Source organism: Rhinolophus hipposideros (genome assembly GCF_964194185.1).
Source record: "Rhinolophus hipposideros genome assembly, chromosome: 2".
NCBI classification, from domain to species: domain Eukaryota; kingdom Metazoa; phylum Chordata; class Mammalia; order Chiroptera; family Rhinolophidae; genus Rhinolophus; species Rhinolophus hipposideros.
Window position 1 is genome coordinate 21,845,894 of NC_138048.1, and position 22,115 is coordinate 21,868,008.

At 35.7% G+C, this 22,115-nt stretch overlaps 1 protein-coding gene across 4 annotated transcripts in view; it reads left to right on the forward strand.

Annotated features, from left to right (window-relative positions):
- CADM2 (cell adhesion molecule 2) overlaps nucleotides 1-22,115 on the forward strand; it is a 1,102,443-nt gene that overhangs the window by 993,834 nt on the left and 86,494 nt on the right. For all 4 annotated transcript variants that reach the window (XM_081076902.1, XM_081076903.1, XM_081076901.1 and 1 more), the window contains one exon: nucleotides 15,816-15,994. In XM_081076902.1, coding sequence (XP_080933028.1) covers nucleotides 15,816-15,994 — 179 coding nt within the window. The remainder of the gene's footprint in view (nucleotides 1-15,815; nucleotides 15,995-22,115) is intronic.

Consider the following 22,115-nt stretch of genomic DNA (forward strand, 5'->3'; position numbering starts at 1 on the left):
GCTTCTTTGTCAAAAATTATCTGTCCATATTTATGTGGTTTTATTTCTGGGTTCTCAATTCTATTCCATTGGTCTACGTGTCTGTTTTAATGCCAACACCATGCTGTTTTGAGTATTGTAGCCCTGTAGTACAAGCTAAAGTCAGGGAGTGTGATACCTCCAGCATTGTTCTTTTTTTCTTAAGATTGCTTTGGCTATTCGGGGTCTTTTGTGGTTCCAAACAATTCTGATGATTTTTTGTTCTATTTCTTTAAAAAATGCCATTGGGATTTTGATGGGGATTGCATTAAATCTGTATATGGCTTTGGGTAATATGGCCATTTGAAATATGTTGATTTTTCCAATCCATGAGCATGGAATGTCTTTCCATTTCTTTGTGTTTTCTTCAATTTCTTTAAAAAATGTCTTATAGTTTTCAACATATAGGTCCTTCACATCCTTGGTTAAGTTTATTCCTAGGTATTTTATTCTTTTTGCTGCAGTTGCAAAAGGAGTTGTTTTCTCTGTTTCTTTTTCTGAGATTTCATTGTTAGTATATAGGAATGCAAGGGATTTTTGTACGTTGATTTTGTAGCCGGCAACTTTACTCTATTTGTTGATTGTTTCTAATAGCTTTTTGGTGGAGTCTTTAGGGTTTTCTATATATAGCATCATGTCATCTGCAAAGAGTGATAATTTAACTTCTTCATTCCCAATTTGGATGCCTTTTATTTCTTTCTCTTGCTTGATTGCTCTTGCAAGGACTTCCAACACTATGTTGAAAGACCGAGGTGATAGGGGACAGCCCTGTCGTGTTCCTGAATGTAGAACAAAGGGCTTCAGTTTTTCACCATTAATTGTGAGATTAGAAAAGGGTTTGTCATATATGGCCTTTATTATATTAAGGTATTTTCTTACTATACCTATTTTATTAAGTGTTTTAATCATAAATGGATGTTGTAACTTGTCAAATGCTTTTTCTACATCAACTGATATAATCATATGATTTTTGTCCTTTATTTTATTTATGTGATGTATCACATTGATGGATTTGTGGATGTTAAACCATCCTTGTGACCCGGGGATGAACCCCACTTGGTCATGATAAATAATCTTTTCAATTCATCGTTGTGTTTGATTTGCTAGAATTTTGTTTAGGATTTTAGCATCTGTATTCATCAGAGATATAGGTCTGTAGTTTTTAATTTTTGTGTTGTCCTTACCAGGTTTTGGTATCAGGGTAATGTTGGCCTCATAAAATGAGTTAGGGAATACTGTCTCTTCTTCAATTTTTTGGAAGAATTTGAGCAGTATTGCTGTTAGATCCTCTTTGAGGGGTTTGGTAGAATTCACTAGTGAAGCCCTCTGGTCACGAACTTTTGCTTTTGGGAAGGTTTGGATGACTGATTCAATTTTGTTACTGGTGATCGGTCTGTTTAGATTTTTCCAGTTCTTCATGGTTCAGCCTTGGAAGGCTATATGTTTCTAAGAAATTGTCCATTTCCTCGAGGTTATTGAATTTGGTGCTATATAGTCCTTCATAGTATTCTTAGATGTCCTTGGTATTTCTGTGGTGTCCGTGATAACTTCTCCTTTTTCATTTCTGATTTTGTTAATTAGTGTCTTCTCTCGTTTTATCTTAGTAAGTCTAGCAAAGGTTTTGTCAATTTTGTTAATCTTTTCAAAGAACCAGCTCTTTATCATGTTAATTTTTTTCTATTGTCTTTTTGTTCTCTATTTCATTTAGTTCTGCTCTGATTTTTTATTATTTCCTTCATTCTGCTAACCTGGGTTTCATTTGTTATTCTTTTTCTAATTCTTTAAGGTGTAATGTGAGGTTATTTATTTAGGATTTTTCTTGTTTCTTGTGATAGGCCTTTGATGATATAAATTTCCGTCTGAAAACTGCTTTTGCTGCACCCCAAAACTTTTGGTAGGATATATTTTCATTCTCATTTGTTTCCATGTATACTTTGATCTTTCCTCTAATTTCTTCTTTGGCCTGATTATTCTTTAAAAGTATGTTGTTTAATCTTCATGTATTTTTCGTGTTTCGTTTCCGGCTTTCTTTTTGCAGTTGATATCCAATTTCAAAGCCTTGTGATCAGAGAATATGCTTGGTATGATTTCAATATTCTTAAATTTGCTGAGGTTAGTTTTATGTCCCAATATATGACCTATCCTTGAGAATGTTCCATGTACACTAGAAAAAAAATGTATAGTCTGCTGTTTTAGGATGAAGTGCTCTATGTATGTCAATTATGTCCATTTCATCTAATGTTTCATTTAGGGCTGCTATTTTGTTATTTATTGTCTGTTGGGATGATCTATCCATAGCTGTCAATGAAGTATTTAGGTCCCCTAGTATAATTGTGTTTTGGTCAATTTCTCCCTTTAGTTCTGTTAGTAGTTGCTTGTTATATTTCGGTGCTCCCTGATTGGGGGCAAAAATATTGATGACTGTTATGTCTTCTTGTTGTATCATCTCCCCTTTACCATTATGAAATGTCCATCTTTGTCTCTTGTTACCTTTTTCACCCTGAAGTCTGTTTCATCTGATATCATTATGGCTACACCTGGTTTTTTCTGGGTACCATTTGCTTGGAGTGTCAATTTCCACCCTTTCACTTTGAGTCTATGCTTGTCCTTATAGTTGAGATGTGTCTCTTGGAGACAGCATATGGTTGGGTTTAGTTTTTTGATCCAATCTGCTACTCTGTGCGTTTTTATTCGTGAGTTCAGTCCATTTACATTTAGGATGATTATTGATATGTGAGGATTTCCTGTCATTCTATCTTTAGTTTTTTGGTAAGGCTGTGTCTCCATTGTTTCTTTGTCTTTTTGTTGTCTATTATTTCTGTGTGGTGGTATTCTATGATGTTTCTCTCTGTTTCTTCTTTTATTACAGTATATATTTCAGTTCTGGATTTTTTTTTTTTTTGAGTGGTTACCCTTAAGTTTATGTAAAAGAAAGTTTGATATTTAGAGTATTCCATTTTCTTCATTCCGCTTACTTTCTCCATTCCCATATTCCGGTTCAGGCCTTTACTCTCCCCCTTTTTATGTTTTGGTTGACACAAATTGCCCCTGTTGATGGTGGTCGAATAGCCTCCTTTAGTATTTCTTGTAGTGCAGGTTGTGTATTAGAAAATTTCCTCAGCTTCGATATGTCTGGAAAGGTCATATTCTATATGTCTGAAAAGGTCTGGAAAGGTCTGGAAAGGTATTCCTCCATCATATCTAAAGGATATCTTTGCTGGATATATTATTCTTGGCTCATAATTTCTCGCATTCAGAATCTCTCTCTCATAGAGTTTCTGCTGAGAAATCTGATGATAATCTAATGGGCTTTCCTTTGTAGGTTACCGTCCTCTTTTCCCTGGCTGCCTTGAGGTTTCTTTCTTTGTCATTGGTTTTTGACAGCTTCAATACATCGTGTCTTGGAGAAGGCCTGTTGGACTTGAAGTAATTAGGTGTTCTATTTGCTTCTTGGATTCGAGGATCCAGTTCTTTCCACAACTTTGGGAAGTTCTCATTGACTATTTGTTTGAATATACTCTCTGTTTCCTTCTGTCTTTCTTCTCCTTCTGGTATGCCCATTGTTCTTATATTGCTCTTTCTGATGGAGTCAGAAAGTTCTTGTAGAGTTCTTTCATTTCTTTTAAGTCTCAAGTCTCTTTCTTCTTCTCTCCGTGTCATTTCCAGGTTTCTATCTTTGATGTCACTGATTCTTTTGTCCATCTGGTCAACTCTACTACCTAAACTGGCTATTTCATTCTTAATTTCCTCTATTGAGTTCTTAATCTCCAGAAATTCTATTTGGTTTTTTTTTAGAATTTCAATCTCCTTTGTAAAATGCTCATGTTGTTCTTTGATTGTGTTTCTGAGTTCATTAAACTGCCTTTCTGTGTTTTCTTGCCTCTCGTTGAGTTGTTCAGAACTGCAATCTTGAATTCTCTGTGATTTAAGTCACATATTTCCACATCTTTAAGTTCATTTTCTGGAGACCTTTCACTTTCTTTCTGACCTGTCTTGTTGCCTTGGTTATTCATTGCAATTAATGATTTATTATTTTTTCTTCCTAGACATCTACAGGAGTGGGTTCTGCAACAGGTTGATAAGAAGAGGTCTTTCTTTTGTTTTCCAGTACGTGTTGGTAGAATGTTTTATTTTCCTTCTGACTGCAGCCTTTTTTTTGCTCTCACACTCTAGTGTTATATTTTCTCTTCACTATTCCAGCTTTTCACACAATGAGGAAACACCCTGACAGGCAGGCTTCTCCTCTGTTAACAGTTCACCTGGGTCATAGGACACCACATCCCTGTGGGGATGCAGAGAGATTTTGAAGTTCCAAAGCTCATCTTGCACCAGATTCAGAGCCTGTGTGTTTCAGCAGTTCTGTTTACTCCTTCAGGGATCCACCCAGATAGGTAGGGCCAGGGGCGGGGTGAGTTGTGAGAGGTGGCCCAGAGCAATGGCTGTGACCACCACCACAGCCAGTCCTTCTTTCACAGCTCCCTCCACTTTGCTGGAACTAGATGGGCTGCGAATCTGTGTCTGCAGACCACAGTTGTCAGAACTGCAAATATTCTGTTCTTTTGATCTCACACTGCTACTGTTCTGCTTCTAGCATGGGCAGGTGGAGGCGGGGCGAGCTCTGTGAGGGTAAGGAGAGGCGGCTAGTCTCAGTGCCTAAGGCTTCCATTCTCTGTCGCAGTGAGGCCTTAAACCACCGTTTTCAGCCGTCTTCCCTCAGTCTTTTCTCTGTGGTCTCTGTCATGAGTATTGGGTTCAGCCGTGTTATATGCTGTCCCCTCAGCTCTGTGGGCCATAAGTGGAGAAGAACTGGAAGAACCATACGTGGCCATAAGTGGAGAAGAACTGGAAGTCCGAGTTCTTCCCTCTCCTGCAGCTGTAGTAGTTCCAGGATGCAGCGAGCTCAGAGCACTGAGCCAGGTCTATGCCCTGTGCCTGCGCAGCTCCATCTCTGCACTTCTCTCTTCCCTCCTCCCCTGCTCACACAATTTGTCCACCTTTAGGAGAATTCAGTAGTGAGACTCTTTGTCTTGCTTTTCTGCTGTGCAGGGAGTCCTTTGTGGAGTTATAGTTTTTCAATTTGTTGTAAATTCCAAGGGAGATTTCCAGAGGCTCACCTCATGCCGCCATTTTGATGACATCAAACTACGATGCATAAATTCTAACCTCCATTTCGTGAAAATTGCGTTTTATAATGCTAACTTTTTTTTTGTCATCTTGAAGGTTTATTATATAGTGTAGGATCAAGAAATCTGCAATGTGCCGTGACAGCAGTGACTTATATTGCAATGATCTCCTGTTAGTCATCTTTGCAGGTGTTTTTTCATCATTTCCTAAAAAGAGAGCTTTAAAAACCAAATGTTATTTTTTCAATACAGACTGGCAACTTGAATAATTTACGTAGATCTTTAATTCATTTTTATACATACAATTAAAACTATATATATCTAAATGTGATTACATATTTTGCAGAGCCATATGATTTAAGATGTGACTGAAAGATTATGAATACATGGAGAGAAAACTTACAACAGTTTGGATCTGGGGTTTATAATTTTGAATTTATGAAAATGTGTGGATACATGCATGTAATTATATATGTGTATATTTAAAAATTCCAACTTATATTAAGAAAGTATTGCCTCTTAATATAATAAAATACTTCACCTGAAAAGGATATTAAGGATGAATTTTCAAAAATTCAAATTATCATTAATAAAACTTATTTTAATTCTGGGCTTATGTGGTTATGTAGAAAGGACACAACTTCTAACGTTTAGTTTATATGCAGTAAGTCATATTTTTATTGTACCCGGTGTGTCTCTCAAAAGAAGGGAATGGTACAAGATTTTTCAGGCTGTTTAAAAATAAGAATTAGTAAATGCAAATAACAACTAGCAGATGTGGGCTATATGAAGCGACGTCAGTATTAATTGTGTGACTTTCATAAAAGCTGCTTTGAAAGTGAGTTGTCTGTATAATTGGATAATATAAATTTTATATTTTCCAATATTTTTGGATAACTAGTTTCTTATTTTATTAATTTTGTTCACAGAATCCTATTTCAGAAATTTCATGGGTACAGTCCTGATGAAATTGTCCTCTCACAGTAGTTCTTTCGGCACTTTGTCAATCTGCTTCTTTTGATACTATTTCCAATTTTTATTATTATTTAGTTCTCAACCTGTATTCCATTTATGAAATTTTGTCAGAAAAATATAATCTTTGTCTTAGAAAAGGTGTCACAGTCATAGGCATCACTTAAGAAGACACATATTCTAATTACATTCTAATTACATTTATAATAACAAAGCATATCTTCAGTGTTTTCACCAAAATAAACAAATAATTAAAGCTTTTTCTGAAATAATTTTAGATAATACAAAAAAATCATGTCCAAATTAGAAAATTTTGTCATTGAAGAATTAGGAACATGATCTCCATGTCAGAAAGCATGTTAGAAAGTTTTTTTTTTTTTCATCTTAAAGAAGTCCCTCTGAGATTCCTTGTAATTTTGGTTTGGTGTTAGTGAACTCCTTTACTTGTTCTTGTCTGGGAAGCTCTTTATCTGTCCTTTGATTCTAAATGATAACTTTGCTGGGTAGAGTAAGCTTGGTGGTAGGTCCTGGCTTTTCATCACTTTGAATATTTCCTGCTCATCTCCTCTGGCCTGCAAAGTTTCTGTTGAGAAATCAGCTTACAGTCTTATGGGAGTTTCTTTGTAGGTAATTAAGTGCTTTTCTCTTGCTTCTTTTAAGATTCTTTCTTTGTCTTTAACCTTTGACATTTTAATTATGATGTGTCTTGGTTTGGTTCTCCTTGGGTTCATCTTGTTTGGGACTCTCTGTGTTTCCTCAGCTTGTATTTATTTCTCTTGCCACATTAGGGAAAGTTTCCATCATCATTTATTCAAATGGCTTTCAATTCCTGTTTTCTCTCTTCTCTTTCTGGTACCCCTATGATGCGGATATTGGTACAAATAGTATTTCCCAGAAGCCCCTTAAACTATCCTCATTTATTTGGATTCTTTTCCCTTTTTGCTATTAGTTTGGGTGTTTTCTGCTACCTTATCTTCTAAATTGCTTATTCGAACCTCTGCTTCATCTACTGTCGATTCCCTCTAAAATAGTCCTCATTTCAGTTATTGTGTTCTTTATTTCTGACCAGTTATTTTTTATATTCTCTACTTCCATTTTTATGTTTTCTATGTCTTTCTTAAAGTTTTCCCTGAATTCATTGAGCATCCTTATAACCAGTTTTGAAGCCTGCGTCTGGCAGATTGCTTGCCTCCATTTTGTTGTGTTCATTTTCTGGAGCTTTGTTCTGTTCTTTTATTTAAGACATGTTTCTTTTCTCCCTATTTTGGGTACTTCCCTGTGTTTGTTTCTATGTACTAGGCAGGGCTGCTATGTCTCCCAGTCTTAGGAGAGTGGCCTGATTGCAGTAGGTGTGCTGTGGATCTCAGTGGCACAGTATTCCTGCTTACCTGAGCTAGTACTCCTACACATATCCTTGTGTAGGATATGTGTGCCCTCCTGTTTTAGTTCAGCCATGGTTTCTCTTTGCACATCAGTAAGAGGGATTGATCCTTGGGCTGATTGGTTGTGACTACAGTGGAGGAGGTGTTGTGCAGTGGCTGACCCTACAGAACAGGATTCGCTTTACCAGGACTAAGGTGTCTGCTCAGTGTGCCCTTTGTGTATGTTGTCCTTGGAGGCAGCTGGATGATGCTCCACCTAGGTCTGAAACTTGCTACAGGGTGTGCCAGTGTAGGGGCCTCCTTGGAGGGGCCCAAATGCAGGCCAAGTTCAGTGGCAACCTATGCCTTTTCTGGGGCCACCTGGCATGAGACACAAAGCAATCCACAGTTGGCTGCTTCCCACTCTGGGCTTGAAGGTGCCTTGAGAGTCCAAGCCATGAAACCAGTCCAGCTATCACTTTTGCTGGGCTTAGGGCTGCTCAGCCAGTGGTATAAGACATGCCAAAGCTAGATGCTATTTGTGTGGGTTTGAAAATGTGTGAGAGATTTTTGTAAAATCCACAGCAGGGGTATCCAAACTGCAGCCCACAGGCCAACTGTGGCCTGCAATCCATTTTTTATTGGCCTGCAGCAAATTTCAAAAATATATTTAGTTTATTTAAATAAACCAGGTGAGGCAATATGTATTTCACCTCAAGTGATTGGCTCGACTGTTTGTGTATTTCACTGCATATGGCCCTTGGTGAAAAACGTTGAAAAAAGTTTGGACACCCCTAGTCCACAGCATCAGCCAAAGGTGGCCATTTATACAAATTAGCCATTGGAAGCAGCTTTGGTGTGGTGTGGTCTCATAGAATTAGGGCAAACAAACAGTGTTAGCCAATTTGATGGAGATTCAGATATGGTGGTCTCCTGTGTCTCCATGCCGTGAGTGGGAGAGCTCAATAAAGGAACAATGGCTTCTGCCAGCTCCACCATCTGGGAGAAAGCTGCCCCTCCAACACTTGTCATGAGGCCAGAAAATTCATTTCCTCCCCATATGTTCCTGGAGCCTTTTGAGCTGCTGCTTCAGCACTGCAGCTCAGAGCAAGTGAGTCCCTCAGTGATTACATAAGTCTGTGTGGGGGCCTTTTAAGAGGAGTGCCTAGGGGTGCAGCTGCCCTCCATCTCACTCACCCACAATCTTTGCTGGCTTTCACAGCCAGCAGTTATGGGGACTTCTCTCCCCAGCACTGAAACCCTGGGTTGGGGATCCTGGTGTGGGGCTAGGACCCTTCACTCTTGGGGGTGGGTGGTGGGAGAGACCTCCACAGCTCAGCTACCCCTCTGATTTTTTAATGGTCACATGCAAGTGTGAGGAGGTGTTCCATTTCTCTGCTCCTCCTACAGGTCTCAAGATGGCTTCTTCTGTATGTCCTTAGCTGTAGGGCTTCAGTTCAGCTAGACTTCAGACAATTATAAATAATGATTGTTCTATAGTTTAGTTGTAATTTTTATGTGGTCATGAGAGGAGATAAACACAGCATTTACCCGCAGTGCCATCTTGACCAAATCTCTTCTAATAGCCATTCTTATCATTGATAATTACAAAACGTTGTGAAGTCTTCAAAGGCAGAAATCCCATGATTCATTTATACTTTCTTTTCTAAAGCAGGTTTTGAAATGGGAATTCTTTGCAATATTTTATTTGAAGAGAAGTCAATTTCAATGGATTGTTTGTTTGTCTGCTTTAGATTCCACATATAAGTGAAATCATATAGTATTTGTCTTTCTTTGCCTTATTAGTATAATGCCCTCTAGATTTATTCATGTTGTTTCAAAAGGCAGGATATCTTTATATTTTATGGCTGAATAATAATCTATTTTATTTGGAATATTTTTCCTTATCCATTCATCTATTGATAGACACCTCAATTGTTTCTATGTCTTGAATAAGTAAATAATGCGGCAGTGAACATGGGGATGCAGATATCCTTTTGAGATAGTGATTGTATTTCCTTTGGATAAATACCCAGAAGTGGAATTGCTGGATCATGTCATACTTTTATTTTTAACTTTTTTGAGTAATCTCTATACTGATTTCCATAGTGGCTTCAACAATTGACATTCCTACCAATTGTGCACAAGTGTTCCATTTTCTTCACACTTCCGTAACACTTGTAATTTCTTGTATTTTGGGTGATAGTCATCGTAACAGGTATTAGATGATAGCTCATTGTGTTTTTGATTTGGATTTCCCTGATGTTGAGTACCTTATTGGCCATTTATATGTCTTCTTTGGAAAAATATCTTTTCAGTACCTCTACCCATTTTTTTATTTTATTTTATTTTGTTGTTATTAAGATATATGAATTCATGTATACCCCTTATCAGGTATATGATTTATAAATATTTTCTCCCAATCTGTAAGTTGCTTTTTCATTTTGTTACTGGTTTCTTTTTCTGTGCAGAAGTTTTTTGTTTGTTTGTTTGTTTTGTTTTGTTTTTTTATGTAGTCCCACATGTGGTTTAGACCCACACACTAAACAACGAAAAGCAATGATTAACCACTGCTGCTTATTATTTTCTTATTATTTTTGTTTTCTTTTTTCTTTTGTTTTACCTTGAAAACCCTAAGATGAGGTAGTCCAAAGTGAAATATGAGATAGTGCTGAAAGATGAGACTCCCAGACTGGAAAGTACTCAAGCAGTTACTGGGGAAAAGCAAATAACAAACATGAATAGCATTGTTCCTGATGACACAACTAAACCAGAGCCAGAAAGATGCTTAGCGTTGGATATACACAAAGGCAGAAGGAAAATATTATGCTGTGCAACACATTCAATTGGAACATGGAATGTAATAAACATGAACCAAGGTAAACTGAACATTGTAAAGCAAGAAATGGAACTTCTAAATATTTTAGGGCTTGATGTCAGTAAACTGAAATGGACTGGAACGGGACATTTCTAATCAGCAACTACAAAGTGTTCTACTTGGAAAATAATTTCCTAATGTAATTTGGAAATTACAAACTTAAAAGAAATGGAGTGGCTTTATTACTGGGGCAAGATATAGAATAGGCAGGTGGGAACTACAATGCAAAGTCTGACTAAATAATATCAATTAGAAACCTGTTAGCATAACCATCATTCAAGTCTATGCTCCAACTACAGAGTCTGAAGAAAATGAAATTGAAAATTTGTGTAAAAGTATCCAAGAATAAGTATATCACATACCAAAATAAGACATGCTGATACATGATTGGAATGCAAAAGTAGGAAATAACGCAGAATCAAAGTATTCAGAAAATTTGGTGTAGGGATCAGAAATGAAGCAGGAGATAGGCTTATGGATTTCTACAAAACCAGCAACTTGTCCATCACAAACACATGCTTCAAATAACATAACAGACAACTATATATATGGACAAAACCAAGTGATCAATATAGAAATCAAATGGACTACGTAATCAGAAGCTAGAGATGAAGAAGCTGTATTTTCTCTGCCAAAACAAGACCAGGAACAGATTATGGTACTAACCACAAACTGTTAATATCAAACATTAGAGTAAAGCTGAAGAAGAGCACTGAAAGAGTCATAGTGTCAGAATATAATGTAAATAACATTCGTGATGGATTTAAAGTGTATATAAAAAGCAGATATGCACTGTTGAACTTAATTGACTGAGAACCAAAAGAACTGTGCACTGAAACTAGAACTATTATAGGGAAAAATGACAAAAGACAATGCCAGAAGTAAAAGGAAAGAAAAATCAAGATAGATGATAGGAGAAACATGGCAGATTGTTAAAGACAGGCAAAAGGCAGAAGTAAAAGATGAAAAAATCAGGGTTAGAATCCTGAATGCAGTTTTTCAACGACAATCATGGAGAGTTAAAGAAAACTATTACAATGGTCAATGTAAGAAGACAAAAGAGAACAATGCTATTCCTACTTGTAATCTGCTCTTCCCCAGTAAACTGCTTGAATACTTTCCAGTCTGGGAGGCTCCTCTTTAAGCACTATCTCGTATTTCATTTTGGAATACCAAAAACAAGAGATCTCTAACAGAAGATTCAAGAAATAAAAGAGAAATTCAAACCTAGACGAAGAATGCTGAATGGCCAAGAAGGAAGTATATTATTTAACCAAAAGAATAACAAATACCTTTTTAGAAGATTCCTATAAAGAAGAACCTTTAATTCTAGAAACTGAAGTGAAAGCTTCCCTGAAAGTATTGGGAACAAATAAATCACAGGAGGAAGATGTAATACTAATAGAATTGTCTCAAGTCACAGAGACTGAATCTGTCAATATCCTAACAAACAAGAATATGTCAACAAATATGGAATAAAAACAATGCCCTATAGACTGTAAATGTTCAATATACATCTCAATTTTCAAGAAAGGAGATGACATGGAATGTAGTAACTATAGGATCTTTGTTCTAATTTCCCCTTCAAGTAAAGTGATGTTCGAGGTGATGCAATAAAGACTTCTACCTTATATGGAGCAAGAAATGCTGGATGTTCCAGCAGGATTCCGAAAAGTAAGAGGCATTTCAGATCTAACTGTGAACATTTGGATACTGGAGTGCTCCAAAGAATTTCAGAAGACGGTTAGTCTATGTTTTATGGACTTCAGTGAGGCCTTTGTGTGGATCATGGGAAGCTATGGTTTGTTTTGAAAGTAAAAAATGTGCAGCAGCATCTGATCACCTGGTTTGGAAACTGTGTTGTGGACAAGAAGCCACTTTCAGAACAGACTATGGAGAGGCAGATGGCTTCCTATAAGCAAAGATGTTAGAACAGTGTGCATTTTATGTCCCTATTTGTTTAATCTGTATGCAGAACATATACACACACACACACACACAAAAAAAAAAAAAACAAAACTGGACTAGACTCAGGAAAGAAGAGTGAAAATTGGTAGACAAAAATATTAAGACATGCAATATGCAGATGACACCATTTTGCTGGCAGAAAGTAGCAATGATTTGAAACAACTTCTGATGAAAATGAAGGAATAAAGTGCCAAAGCAGCACTGCATTTGAACATCAAGAAGACAAAAATCATGACTACAGAATAAATACTCAACTTTAAGATAGACAATGAAGATATTGAAATTGTTAAAGATTTTGCTTACTCTGGTTCAGTAATCAACTCAAATGGAGACTACAACCATGAAATCAACAGAAGGCTGAGAGTCAGAAGGACAGCAATGGAAGAATTAGGGAAGATCATCAAGAGCAAAGATGTGTCATTTGAGACCAAAGCTACAATCATCCAAATACTCATATTCCCTATTACTATGTATTGTTGCCAAAGTTGGACAGTGAAGAAGGTTGAAGGAAAAAATAAAATAAAATTCATTTCAAATATGGAGTTGGAGGAGAGTGCTAAAGATATTCTGGACCTCCAGAAAGATGGACAAGTGGGTCGTAGAGCAAATTAAGCCTGAAACATTGCTGGAGGCAAAAATGACAAAACTGAAGCTGTCCTACTTCGGCCACATCATGAGAAGTCAGGGTTCTTTGGGAAAGACAATTATGCTGGGAAAACAGAAGGCAGCAAGAAAAGACAAAGACCAAATATGAGATGGAGTGACTCCATGAAAGAAGCCACAGGCAGGAGTCTACGGGAGCTGAGCAGGGCTGTGAGGACAGGACACTGTGGACACCACTCATTCACAGGGTCTCCAGGAGTCAAGTCAACATCATGTAACATGTACAGTCCCACGTACTTATTTTTGGTTTTGTTGCCTTTACTTTTGGTGCCAAGTCCAAAAATTCATTGCCAAGATTATGTCAAGGAGCTTTCTGCCTATGTTTTTTTTTAGGAGTTTTGTGACTTCAAATCTTACATTCCACTTTTTAATTTATTTTAAGATAATTTTTGTGTATGGTGTAAGATTGGGGTCCAGTTGAAAAACGAACCCTGATACACTGTTGGTGGGAATGCTGACTGGTGCAGCCGTTATGGAAGGCAGTGTGGAGTTTCCTCAAAAAATTACAAATAGAATTACCATATGACCCAGCAATCGCTCTCCTGGGTATCTACCCAAAAAATCTGAAAACATTTCTCTATAAAGACACATGTGCTCCAATGTTCATTGCAGCTTTGTTTACGGTGGCCAAGACATGGAAACAACCAAAATATCCTTCGATAGATGAATGGATAAAGAAGTTGTAGTATATATACACAATGGAATACTATTCGGCGGTCAAAAAAGATGATATAGGAGCATTTGTGACAATATGGATGGATCTTGAGAGTATAATGCTAAGTGAAATAAGTCAGACAGAAAAAGCAGAGAACCCTATGATTTCACTGATATGTGGTATATAAACCAAAAACAACAAAAAAACAAGACAAACAAATGAGAAAGAAAAACTCATAGACACAGACAGTAGTTTAGTGGTTACGAGAGGGTAAGGGGGGTAGGGGGAGGGAGATGAGGGTAAGGGGGAATCAAATATATGGTGATGGAAGGAGAACTGACTCTGGGTGGTGAACACACAATGGGATTTATAGATGATGTAATACAGAATTGTACACCTGAAATCTATGTAAATTTACTAACAATTTACACCCCAATAAATTTAATTAAAAAAAATTTAAAAAAAGATTGGGGTCCAGTTTCATTCTTTAGCAGGGGACTGTCCAGTTTTCCCAACACCATTTAAGAGATTATTTCCCCATTATATATTCTTGGCTCTTTTGTCAAAAATCAATTGACTGTATGTGTGTAGGTTTATTTCCTTGTTCTCTATTATGTTTCATTGATCAATATGTCTGCACTTATGCCAATACCATATTGTTTTCATCGCTATAGCTTTATAACATAGTTTGAAACCAGAAAGTGCGATACTGCCAGCTTTTTTGTTCTTTTACAAAATTACTTGACTATTCAGGGGCTTTTGTGTTTCCATACAAGTATTAGAATTATTTGTTTTGTTTCTTTGAAAAGTACCATTGGAATTTTGATAGGGATCGCATTGAATATGTAGATTGTTTTGGGTAGTATGTGAATTTTGACAATATCAATTCTTCCAATCCATGAATATGGAATATATTTCCAGTCCTCTTTTATTTCTTTCACAAATGTCTAATAGTTTTTATTGTGCAGGTATTTCACCTCTGTGGTTAAATTTTTTCCTAAGTATTTCATTATTTTTTCATTCAATTGTAAATGGGAATATTTTCTTTGATTCTATTTCTGATAGTTTTTTGTTATAGTATAAAAACGTAATTGATTTTTGTATATTGCTTTTATGTTCTGCAACTTTACTGGATTCATTTATTAGTTCTGTGTTGTTGTTTTTGTTTTGTTGGGTTGTTTTTTTTTTGGAGTGTTTTTAGGTTTTTCTGTATGTAGTATGTCACCTGCAAATAGAGACAGCTTTACTTTCTGTTTTATGATTTAGATGCCTTTTACTTGTTTTTTCTGCTTAGATGCTCTTGCTAGGACATCAAGTACATTGTGGAACAAAAGAGGCCAGAAGTGGATGGGGAGATAGGGGAAGTGGATGAATGGGGTCAGAAGGTGCAAACTTCCAGTGTTGGATAAATAAGTCCTGGGGCTAAAATGTACAATGGAGTGACTTTTGTTAACAATTCTGTGTTATGTATTTGCAAGTTGCTAAGAAATTAAATCTTAAAAATTCTCATCACACACAAAAAATGTATAACTATATGACGTGATAAATGTTAACTGAACTTATTGTAATTATTTTGTAATATGTACATATATCAAATCCTTATGTTGTTGTGCACCTTAAGATAAGGTGCACACCAGCATTATATCTCAATAAAACTGGGGGTGCAGGAGACAGAACTGTCAGGAGAAACCTTTAGGGTGATAAGGAAAGAAGGAGAGATGGGGGAGAAACTTTAAGTGGTTTCAGACAACACTGTATCACAATGGTGGCCCAAGTGCAAAGATATTCCCGTACCTCTAAGAAAATCTGCTCCAATAGCCCTATAATAGTCCTCCAGAGATTAGCAAATAGGAGCCATTAGTGGCTGGATCAGGGCCACAAGACCTGCTATATACCAGTGACACCTATAATGAAATGACTCAACAAATTAGTTTCTTAAAACATGTCTGCTTAGTTAAGCAGAATAGAATTAAATTATATTTTCTATATCTTCAAATCTTCTGAGTGAGTGTGTAATGGTTCTTTTGGTATTTTATAGAAGGTATTTCACCTCTTCAGTGAAATGGTTATGCACAAAACAGGTGTTAAAATTTTATAAATTGCTTGATTTACTTAATTCACAGAATATGTAGCATTTCTTATTCTTTTCTATCTATATTCATGCTTCAATCCAATAGGCCAGAACCTGTTTTGTGGACAAAGGATGGCGGAGAATTACCAGATCCTGACCGAATGGTTGTGAGTGGTAGAGAGCTAAACATTCTTTTCCTGAATAAAACGGATAATGGTACATATCGATGTGAAGCCACAAACACCATTGGCCAAAGCAGTGCGGAGTATGTTCTCATCGTGCACGGTGAGTACCTATTGCCATCATTATATGTGAAAGTATGAATCCACTGAAAAACTGTTTAAACTTATCAAAATCTTTAGAATAATAAAAAAAAATTAAACAGGCTTTCTTTTTCTTTCAGACAGAAGGACTTCTCATAAGTGTAAATATCTCCAAGATTCACTGTTAATATGTTCCAAGTCAAACTAGTAGAATAGAATTACAACATACATACATTAAAAATAACAATTATTATTTATTTTTTGTGACAAGTTTTCTTTATTACAAATATATTGTGTAATTTGGAATGGTGACTATTAAATTATATTAATGGTTTTCTTTAAATTTTATAAATAAACGCTTTTAGTTATAAATCAGAATAATGAAAATTATATTTCCCTGAAGCTAATTTTGTTTACATTATTATAAAAATATACTTTATAATCACTATAACTGGTTTCACAAAGAATGATAGTATGTTATTGAGATGCAGCAAAGACAGAGGTATATAATATTAATGATAAATGTATTAATCTCTTATGAACAATAATTTGAAACACCCACAGCCATCTTTTTCTCCTCTCCACTAATCTCACAATTTGAGTAAATATAACAAAATGGCAGAAAGAAATACCAGTACCCAAAATTAAAAAGCGTGTTTTTCCCAACCTCCAAAAGCTGCAATGTGTTGTTCCTAAGGTAGCACAAACGTATTGTTAGATGGAGATAACTTTTGTGAGATTGAAAAATACTGCAATAAACAAAGTTAGTCATGTTCCTTCATTTAAAGACTTCTCAGAGTTTATTTTATATGCCAGGGTACATTGTGAATTTCCAGCAGAAAGAAGCATTAGAAAATGTAACATTTTCCTCATGTATTTCACCAAGGAAACCTTTTCTAAGACTATTGTCGTGTTCTACACAACATGACAGTATTCTGAATGAGTGTCGAATAAAACACAATGCTATAATAAACCCAGTAGATCTTAGAATTCATGGAGAGGGCACATTTATTTGAAATCTTTCCCACAAAAGTAATTATACAATACTGTAAAAAGTATGGGTTATTTCTTTCCAAAAAAGGATTTTGGGGTAAAGTCTAATTTTTTAGACAGAGATATGAATTTTGGGGGGGAGGATTAAGTTTTTGTTTTTTCCTGTGTATTTATTTTGCTACCATACAGGTCAGAATTGGCAAATAACATATTAAGTCAATATTCTATTTCCAAATTACTTTAGTGTATATAATCTCTCAGCTCTTAATACCACTTTGCTATTGAAGGCAAACAAAGCTTTGCCGTGAATAGACTACCCACATATGAACGTCTTGAAGATAATAGAGCTGAGAGATTAATTTTTAATATCTCACGAATTGTACATATTTTAACTTTTGCGAAAGATCAGCTAATCAAATTAGACTGATAAACTGGAATTAAATGTGGTAAACCCTTGTAGACACACCCTGACACATTACCAGAAAAAATATAATGACCACTGAGGTCTATCAAGGGGATAAGTTAGATCCTTAGAACAGGATCTGGGAGTAACGTTCAGTTCATGCTGACTAGGATGTTTATTCATGCTGACCTGGACCTTCACCTTGAACTCCCTAAGTGCTTCTCTCACCTAACAGTTTCTGGAAACCGGGCGGGGTGGGGGGAGGGCATGTTGTGTAGCATGTCACATTGTGTCAAAAGCAATATGACATAAAAATATAGAATATTAGAAGCGAGTGACAGAAGTGATATAGTTAGATGAAAAGTATGGCATTCTTTTTTTTTTAATAATTCAAGTGGCAGAAAGTCATATGTTCTCCCAGTGTTTGCAAGCTAGCCAACAGCATGACTGCCTGAGTAGCCAAGGTAGTTGGCAGTTGACACATTTCTAAGAAATGCTTTTCTAAGCGCTTTGTAAGAAGTCATTTTTGGTTTTGCTTTTGGAACTACAATTCATCTAAAGCACCCTATAGATTAATGCTATTCATGCTGCTAGATAAATGCTGTGAAGTTCAACAGTAGTTTACCTAAAATTATTGACACAAGTAATGAGAGGCTCAATGAAATGGTGAAACCATATTACACTGTGTTTAAAAGGGCGCCAATTGGGCTCATTACAAAATAAAGGTTTTGTTCCCCCCCTTTTGCACACAGTCTAATGTTTCATTAGTCACTGGCTGTAGAAATATAAAAGGTTACTCTTCTGTTAATGGTTTGGCTGTTTCAAAACCTTACTAAATGATGAAATTTCAGTGGCATTTCGATCTGTAATGAATGCTGTATGCATTTCAGAATGGAGTGATAAGTGATCATTTGCGAGAACTTCACCCTTTTATCTTTTACACCGAGGTTGATTTTGCATTAGCTGTGATAATTTAATATAGCTTCAGCACAGAATGGCCTTTCATGAGCTGAGACCGTGTCTTTGATGCTACCACAGTTGCCTAGGTTCTATTGATTCTTAACTTGATGGAGGACTAAGCGCTTTCCTGTGAAATCATCTGCTATATAGATGCCATCCTGATGATTAGATTTTATTCTTTGGGTGTCAATGGAAGTTCATTATTTAAGTGTTGTCACATTTAATTGTTAACAGCACTGACATTTTGTGTTATGGACACTGGAGACCCTCCCCGCCCCCCATTACAGCTTTGCAAATTTCAGCATTAGAGCTACACATGGTAATTTGAAACTGCCAGACCAAAATTCACTCTCAATGAAAGGCCCAAGATATTTGAGCATACGAATAAATACCTGTAGAATAAAACATTATACTTATGAAACACTTCACTGTGGAGATTCCATCAGGAAGGAAAGTAGCATTTTTTTAGTAACAAGCTCAGCAATGGAAAATTACTGTTAAATTGGAAGTCATAGTTATACTATAATTCCTGTGAGCACAGTAGATTTTTGTCTTTTTTTGGTTTTGCTTATATATAAAAATATTGAATTTATCCTCATGTTATTATTAGTATCATACTATTTATTCACAATAGCTGCTGACTTCCATATTAATAGTCTTGAAATATGCTGTTCCATTGCTGTTTTCATTGTTTGGAGAACTTGGATCAATAGAAAAAATTATTCATTCACTGTATAGATATTTACCATTTATCCACTGAGTGTAAAGGCATTATAGGAGGAAAGGTGAACAGTATTCAATAAGTTTAGAGTTTAACATGGTAGATAAGTTAAGCATTCAATTAATTATAATACAAAAATAGAAGAGCCATAGGAGAATGGCCATATAATAATGTAGATTTTCAGAGTCTGTAAAAATGTGTTACAAGTGTTGGGAATTAAAAAAAAAAAAGGCAGTAACACACAGTACTCATGGATTGTTCATAAACAAATGACATATATCATAAATGGAAGTACCAAGCACAGTAGCAGGCATATAGATATTTAATAAATCAGACTATTATTATTATATTACTAGGAGACTTGGGATATCAAGGGCAATATAAATACGATGCTATAGTATGAAACTCACCCAAGAACTGCACACAGTTTTCTACCCATAGTCTTCCCTGAATGGTCCCAGAGCATAAATTAGCTTATCCTTATTGAAGAACAAGAAAATTCTAAATCCTTGCTAACTAAGCAATAGAGAAGAATTTAAAAATTCAACAGTATTGCAAATTAGTAATATAGAGAGAGCAGGATAAAAGTTATACTCACCCTTTTTCACTGATACAGCAACAAATTCCAAGGATTTAGATAAAATATCTCCTCCCTAAGCAGACTATCCAGATGTGCATCTTGCTGTGTAGAGAACATAACACATACGTGTTTATCACACAGGAATGGCTGCAGAGAGTTATGAATGGTCTTAGGCTAATCTTATTTTGTGGTTGGAAGCAATTCAAATTCTTATATTTATTTCTCATGAACTGATTCAAACAACATTGTTTTGAAAGTGTCAGAAACATGCAGCACCTGGAAAATACTGAGAAAATATCTATGGAGATTGAGGAACACAAATGACCACATTCACCCTAAATCCTTTGCTTCTTTCTTCTCAGCTTTCCCAATGCCTTTACCTCCTCTCACACACTCATGCTAGAGCAAATTGTGAGCACCCTTCAAAATACAAATTGAAGATGGACAGGGATGCTAGAAGTCTTTAGTATCACCTTCAGGCTCAAAGTCCTTCCCAGGATTCAGGGAGAAATACAGTAATACAAGTCGAAAAACATGAGCAACTTATTTCTTCTTCTGCCAGTAGCCACACTAACTATGGCAGGTCCAGACTGTAGAAGAGAGTAAGAGGGAGTCCGGCTAGAGCTTCTGTGGAAAACCCATTCCACGTACATAGGCCCCAACTCAAGGTTGTCTCAGTCATAACAGAGTTGAGATGCAGTATTAGAGAAAGTTGTTTTTTCTCTTATGATAGTCTCAATCTCTTTTCAAATTTACTATTTGTATTACCATAATAACCCTCATATGAAATTTCAGATTGTTTTGCCACTGCTCTAACTTATTCCATTACTTTATTATTTCCTGCTTGTATGAATATACTTTTATAACATCTTTAGTTCTTCATTATCTTAACTCTTTGTATTCTTCTTTTGAATGAAATTTACTACTCTGCACCTTTCCACATTTTTGCGTTTTTCATATGTCTACATTTTGCTATTCTAGCAAATTTCATCTTTATGACCATATAAAAACAGGTAAAATTCTCCATACCTAGTATATCATAGGAGAAAGTGAAATAGAATAAAAAGCTTGTTCATATTTCTGTAACGCCAATCAGTTTGCTGACAGTTCCTGCCTTAGTATCCCTAAAATACCACTTGATGTTATGGTTTGTTTTATTTGTTCATATATCTATTGAAATGGGTACCGATGAAAAATGCAATATTGCTTTTGTTTGTTTGTTTGTTTCCAGGTGAATTTACCTCAGAAATAACGTACATTGAATAGGATCCATCACATTTTATTGTTTGATAGTAAGAGTTGTTATAAAAGAAAAAAAGAGTGTCTCAGATTTTTAATTTTAATAGTAAGAGAGAATATTACTGCTAGAAATGTCTGTGTGTTTCGGTCTAGTGAAAGGTATCAAACTATTAAATATGCCTTCCCAGGCTTAAAGAATCAATACAACTGTTACTTTCATTTCACTCTGCTTTTATTGTTAATAATAAATGTCAAAAATACTCAGAGACAGAAAGTTGTACACTGAGATATTACAGGCTGCTGTATCAAGGCCAGCTTCCACGTTTTGTTGCTCACTTAGACATATATCTCTTTCAGAGACTAAATGAGAGGTAAATGCACATTCACTTTCCATCCTGGTTGCTGATTCTCCGTTTCAGTCGATTTGCTTTACCATAGAAGAGAGCCAAATTGAGTAATGGAGGGTAGCCTTTCCTTCACATTAACAAACATTTCGAAGCCATCTGTCATCTCTTTCAAATACTTAACTAGTGTTTAAAATATAAATTCAGCTCCTTTAGAATTATTAGTACTTCATCCTACATTTAGTAAAATAATTAATACACATACAGGTGAATGCAGTAATAATTATGAAACATTATGAATATCATAACGTAATATCCCAAATTTGTTTTTAAATTTATTTTACCCTAGAATTAAGCAGATATGATTATAATACACACTTTCTTAGTCTTGCAGTATATATTTCACATATTCATGTTATACTTGATTTGAAAGTTAATGAGGACTTTCATTACATTATAATGAAAAATGTACTTCTGTGCTTCATAGTAAATATGCAGCTAGTCTAAAAAGTTGGCAGTCACATTTACATTTACTATTACAATTATCCAGCAATTAAACATTTAGAAACACTGCAAAACTACATGATTTTTTTTTTTTTTAACTTGGCTGTACTATTAGGAAAGGCGGCAATACAGACCAGGATGGAAATGAGACAGTGAATCTTTAAGCTCAGATGAGTGGGTGGGGAGCCGGAAAGAGAAGCCGGGATTATGGACAGATGTACAGCCTAGCAAACACTAAAAAGGAATTCAGCTAAAATCTGTTCCCTCCCATGGAAACAGACCTACCAGTTGGTAAATTAATTCTGTGTACTTATAATGAGCGTTTTTCCTTTGGAGAAGCTTTCTTTAGAAGCATAGATGGAAAAATATACACTATATATAAAAAAAAGAATAGAAAAG